The sequence below is a fragment of the Otolemur garnettii genome, unplaced genomic scaffold, assembly GCF_000181295.1.
Source record: "Otolemur garnettii isolate 467f Iridium unplaced genomic scaffold, OtoGar3 scaffold00043, whole genome shotgun sequence".
Lineage (NCBI taxonomy): Eukaryota > Metazoa > Chordata > Mammalia > Primates > Galagidae > Otolemur > Otolemur garnettii.
Window position 1 is genome coordinate 5,311,176 of NW_003852438.1, and position 5,990 is coordinate 5,317,165.

Here is a 5,990-nt window from a genome sequence, read left to right on the forward strand (position 1 = left end):
AGCAATAGGCTAACAGACTTCCACGGGCAGACTGGCAATGCAAATGAGGAAACTTATTAGCCAATGATTCTTGCCTATTGCTGGGGTAGGACCATAGAGGGCCCTGCTCATTCTCTATGCCTGCCAGAAAGAATTCAAACTTTTTAAAATTTTGCACAAGCCAAGTGAAGTCCAGTTGGCAACTTCTGGGCTAAAACATACTCTAGCACTAATCAGAGTATCAAGCAAATGCTTTAAAGTGTTGGTGTTCCTGATACTGCTAAACAAAGCCTGGTGTCTTGACCCAACATGAAGGGCACGCTATATATTATACAGAATAGTTTGGGAATGAAAATATGCGTTCTGGAATTAGACTGTTCAAGTTCAAACGCCAGTTGTCCACTTATTAGCAACATGATGTGGGCACGTGACTTTTTGCCATTCAGTTGACTCATCTTTATGGAGGCTGATCCTCATGCCGTTACCAGATTAAATGAGATACTAGGAGTCCTCAGGCCTGAATTAACATATAACGAGTCAGATATTTTTGTGTTCATAAGCTAAGGTGCTGAGAGAAGCTGACACATTTAGATTCATTGGTCCTACTAGTGAAGTAATGGAAGATGTTCCAGAGCTAAAGAAAGTATCTCAAATCAGGATCTTCAAATTGTTTCACATCCTATTTTAGTTACAGACTTGAACTCAAAGTAAGGACAGCTAAATGAGGAAGGACAACATGGAGAAAAAAATTTATCCACCATGTTACTTCCATGGTGTTCCTTACTCTGTTCAGGCAAGTCAGGCAAAGAAAGCTTGCAGCGAAGGGAAAAGGAAGTTCCAGCGACACGCTTGGGATGATCAAGTGCTGCCTTAGATTCTCCTGTCACGCGTCTAGTAATAGCACTGATAGTTCACTCTGCCACTTTCACCTTTTTTCTAAAACATAAATGATGCCAGTATTTCCATGTCTAACAGCTCTGCCAAAATGCTCATTGGTTTTTAAGCTAAACAATTTTGGCTTCTCTTCAAATACTCACTAATTTTTATTGGCAGCATATGGAGAATGTGAAAACCTCTTCCATAGTGGGACAAGACTATAGATAGAAAAATACTCTGTTCATAGAAGAGAAAAGCAGAATACATTTTTTTTTCAAGTGTAAGCATGGTGAATGGTGTGACCTTTGGCAAAACTATTTGAGTAAGAAAATTAGTGTCTGAGTGTCTGCAATTAATGCCTGTTTCTTTTTCTGTCCCTCTGAGGATGGAATCACAGTGTGAGCTTCGTGTGTCTTGCCAGATGGGAAATGATGTTTCAGTATCTCTGTATCGAAGTTGTTAAAACCCCGTTAATAAAGTAATTTCAAGTTTGAAAAAATACCCAGGAAACCAGGTTGAAAAAAGAATTTTTTTTAATTACAAACCAAGTTTACATATTGTTACTAAAAGCTCACTTGTAACCACTCCTAACTAGCAGGACCTCACAGGAGCCAAACTAAAGCTTTTCCCCTTCTCCCTGGTAATTTCCAGTGTACTATAGCAGCACAATTATTTAATGTCACATTTAAAGAGAACAAGGACCAATTTATATAAAGTACAACTGTACATCCTTAAACATTTCATACAAACACACTGCCAAAACGCACCACATAAATTGGCAATGGAGGACTTAAATTTCTATATATTGTTTATTCACCAGCATACTGGTTGAAAATAATTTCTCTCTGTGAGGATCAAATGAAATAAGGCATGGAAGTAATTTTAACACGTAAAATACTACACACTGAGTATTATAAAGTAATACTTAACTGGAAAGAAATTTTCTTTTCTTTTCTTTTCTTTTTTTTTTGAGACAGAGTTTTACTCTGTTGCCCTGGCTAGAGTACTGTGGTATCATCATAGCTCACAGCAACATCAAACTTTTGGGCTCAGGAGAGCCTCCTGTCTCAGCCTCCCAAGTAGATGGGACTACAGGCACTTGCCATAATTCCCAGCAAATTTCTTTTTTTTAAGTTTTAGTACAGATGGGGGTCTTGTTCTTGCTCAGACTGGTCTCAAACTCCTGAGCTCAAGTGATCCTCTGACCTTGGCCTCCCAGAGTCCAGGATTACAGGTGTGAGCCACAGGGCCCAGTCAAGGGAAGACATTTTCTATCATTGTAAGTCATAAATACAGCTTCTAAAAGAATACTAGCAGCTTTTACATTTGCTCCTAAATATTTGTGAATCTGAGACTGACTGAATCCACCGAGATCGGGGAAAAGGTCAATGTTACTGTATCTTCTGTCAGTTTGGCCTGCACCTACCACAGGCAGACAAGGCAACCTGTCAGTCCCTAGTTATCTTCACAGACTACCTTTACAACCAGTGTGGGGAATGATGGTGTGGAGGGAGAGGGCAGACATGAGGAGAAACAGTGAGGGGAATTGTCATTCATGATTCTGTACTCTTATCATTTGAAGGGCTAAGAAAAATGTCTAGCCAGTAAAACACAGTAGTGTACCCTTAATGCCTTATAAAAGATGATCCGATCCATCCAGTCCGTACTTTTGACTGTGTGCAAAATATCAGTATTAATGCCTCAGGGGGCTCAGATGAACGGAGAACATCACTCAACCAGGACTCCAGACGGAAAGCACCAAAATGGTAAGTCTTTCAATGCTATTACTGTTCTCACCAAGTCAACAGCTATAAAAGACTTTTCAATATTTATCTCCAGCAGACAAATGTGATTGATTTGAGATAATCACACAGGCTTCCCATGTAAAAATGTCAGAAGTGGCTGAAGAACAGCAGCTTCGTGCTGAAGACACCCATTTCCTCTGACTTCAGAGCTCCACCATCTGGTCTCAAAGTTTTTCCCTTTGAGGAAACAGCTGTAGAAAGGTGGCCCAGTCCAACCTTGCTGACAGAACTTTGCAACCACAGTGACACCTACTGACTTGCTGAGAAAGAGCAGGCTGTGCAAGAATTCAATCCATAGCTTGAGATTGCTTTACAAGCAGAGGCAGAGCAGGTGCATCAGAACATAATGAATTCTGGTAAGATGTGCTTTTAGGAATAAAACAGATGGCTCTTCTTCCTCCCTTGAGTCTTTTTTCCCCACCCTCAAAATCTCATGAGAATGTCAGCTCATAAATGCTACCATCCTTTTTTATCACCACCCTCCTAGAGGAGGAAAGTGAAGTTTTACAATTATATGGGCTCAAGAGTAAATACCATCAGGAGAGCTTGATACTAACATGAAGTTTATAAAAATCAGGACTCCTGAGTAAAATCTGATAAGCGCTCAATCTCTGAGAAAAATCTTCAAAAGGTGATGAGTAACCATCACCTACAGGTGAGTTTTGCTACCTGTGTTTCTTTCACTTCTTTGTTTTCTCACCCCTTTTAAGTTCTACTGAGGAATTAAAAGTGGAAATAAGTTAAAAGAATCCTAAGCCTGACAGAGGTAGATGTCTCTGAATTTTATATTTCGCCTGGATGACCACCCTAGTTGAGACTTTTATATAATTAAAATAACTGAAAGGTTGTATGTAAGGAAACAATTTCTTTGCCTTTTAAAATCACCCTATTTTGATAAATAAAATTTGTATGCTTGTTCTGTCATTTGTAATATGAAAAATGTATTGCACTTTCCAAAAATTGTTTTAAACATGTAGACTGGTTAAGAAGCATGCATACAGGATTATCTCTGAAAAGAACAGATCAAACCAGCTAGCCTGTAGGCAGCTACTTAAGAGTTTAGTGTTGGATTGATAGTGGCAAATGTTAGCTTTTCAAAGATCCTACCTAATCGAGTTCCCAGTTTAGGAAGTCAAAAAGAGAAAAATAATTCCATCTTTCAAACACATATAAAGCAAAGTCTTCCCCAACCAACTGTTGAGTCTTAAATGCAGTCTGTGCATCAGCACATACTTTTGGCTACGTTCACACAGTAAACCATAGAAACACACTGGCTCTGATGGCTACCTGGGGAAGACAGACAGACTAAACCAGTGTTTACTTAGTATAGTCACCGGTGGCTTCTTCGGTCAGCGGGACTTTGGAGATGCTTACCGTGTGCCCACAGTCCAGGAAGGACATGCCCAGTGCAATCAAACATTGCCAACCCTAAAAGACAAAACATGGCCATCATTCACCAGACTCTGTGAAGAGCCTCTTCAATAACCCAAAATGAGGTTAGGAGGCTCACACAGATATTCAAATGCAAACCTGTTCCCTTCCCTTAATGTCCAGCTTTGCCCATCTTCTACCACAATAGGCTTTACAAGTCATTCTCCCAACCCCGTTCCTTAAAAAACTCCTAGGACCGGACGGCGCCTGTGGCTCAAGGAGTAGGGTGCCGGCCCCATATACTAGAGGTGGTGGGTTCAAAGCCAGCCCTGGCTAAAAACTGCCAAAAAAGAAAAAAAAAAAACTCCTGGGATCTATCTCCCTCAACAAAGTCTGTCCAAACTATTTTCAGTACTGAGCTCCCGCTGTCCTACTGCTTTGTGTTCATGTTTTCTTTTTATCCAACTGGGAGCTCCCTGAAGACCACCTTTTTCAGTCCTCCCCATTCCTTATGAGGAGGAGAGTAACAGATAGACGGATCCACTTGGCAGAGTCTCCTGAGCTGCTCTATGAAGTTTCTGTTTTGGAGCTAAACAACAGCAACCCACTCTAGAATCAGCCCTTATTCTAAAAGTGGGTTTTCAACAGTCTCACTGGTCTCAGGCTGACTGAGGACAACTTGGCACCTTCACTTCTATTTTGCATTATGAAAGGATTCCCCTAACTTCTACAGTGAGTTTTTAAAAAACAATTCCTGCCAAAGGAATTTTTTTTTTTCAGTAGAGCTAGGGTCTCGCTCTTGCTTCATCTCGTCTCAAACTCCTGAGGTCAAGGAATCCTCCCGCCTCGGCCTCCCAGAATGTTAGGATTTCAGTTACTTATTTCAGTGCTAGTAACATTCAGTTACTTATTTTTCCTTGAACTAATCCCATAATAAAGTTGGTATAATCTACATGTGCACAGGATTTATTAGGAAGAAAAAGAGAAGGGATATATCAATCCAGGTCATATTTCAATCTGGTTTTTTCTTTTTTTTTTTCCTGGAACAGAGTCTCATTTTGTCGCCCTCTGTAGCGTGTCATGGCATCACAGCTCACAGCAACCTCCAGCTCCTGGGCTTAGCCGATTCTCTTGCCTTAGCCTCCCAAGTAGCTGGGACTATGAGGTGCTTGCCACAACACCCAGCTATTTTTTTTTTGTTGCAGTTTGGCCACGGCCGGGTTTGAACCCGCCTCCCTCAGTATATGGAGCTGGTGCTCTACTCACTGAGCCACAGGTGCTGCCCTATTTTTCAATCTTTACTACAATGATTTTTCTCAATCAAGTACCTAGCATTTGGGACATCAACACCCAGCTAAGTGTTCTAGAGACCAACAGCAGGTTCCCAGCCTCCATTGTTTAGAGACGGCATAAAGTCTACTACCTCTTATCCCCAACCCTTCTATTTTTCAAAGAAACCACTATAGAACAGGGAGAAGGATTTGTACTGCTATTGCTTTTTCATTAATGTAAGCAATGTTAAAAAATATTTTGGCTGGGCATGGTGCCTCACACCTGTAATCCTAGTACTCCGGGAGGCCAAGGTGGGAGGATTCCTTGAGCCCAGGAGTTTGAGATTCTGCCTCAAAAACAAACAAACAAAAATCTGTGTACAGATTTTGTGTACCTTTTCCATGTACCTATGGTTTTATAAGCATGATTTTTTTGTTTGTTTGTTTTGTGAGACAGAGTCTCAAGCTGTTGCCTTGGCTTCACAGCTTACAGCAACCTCAAACTCCTGGGCTCAAACAATTCTCTTGCCTCAGTCTCCCAAGCAGCTGGAACCACAGGTGCCTGCCATAATGCCCAGCTATTTTTTTTGTTGCAGTTGTCATTGTTGTTTAGCAGGCCTGGATGGGTTCAAACCCACCAGCCACATCCTGCCAACCAGTGTTGTTGTATTTGGCCGGCACCCTACCC

At 41.1% G+C, this 5,990-nt stretch overlaps 1 protein-coding gene across 4 annotated transcripts in view; it reads right to left on the reverse strand.

Annotated features, from left to right (window-relative positions):
* Window positions 1-5,990, reverse strand: part of SLC11A2 (solute carrier family 11 member 2) — a 47,370-nt gene that overhangs the window by 4,000 nt on the left and 37,380 nt on the right. For all 4 annotated transcript variants that reach the window (XM_023513596.1, XM_012805643.2, XM_023513597.1 and 1 more), the window contains exon 16: window positions 4,035-4,088. In XM_023513596.1, coding sequence (XP_023369364.1) covers window positions 4,035-4,088 — 54 coding nt within the window. The remainder of the gene's footprint in view (window positions 1-4,034; window positions 4,089-5,990) is intronic.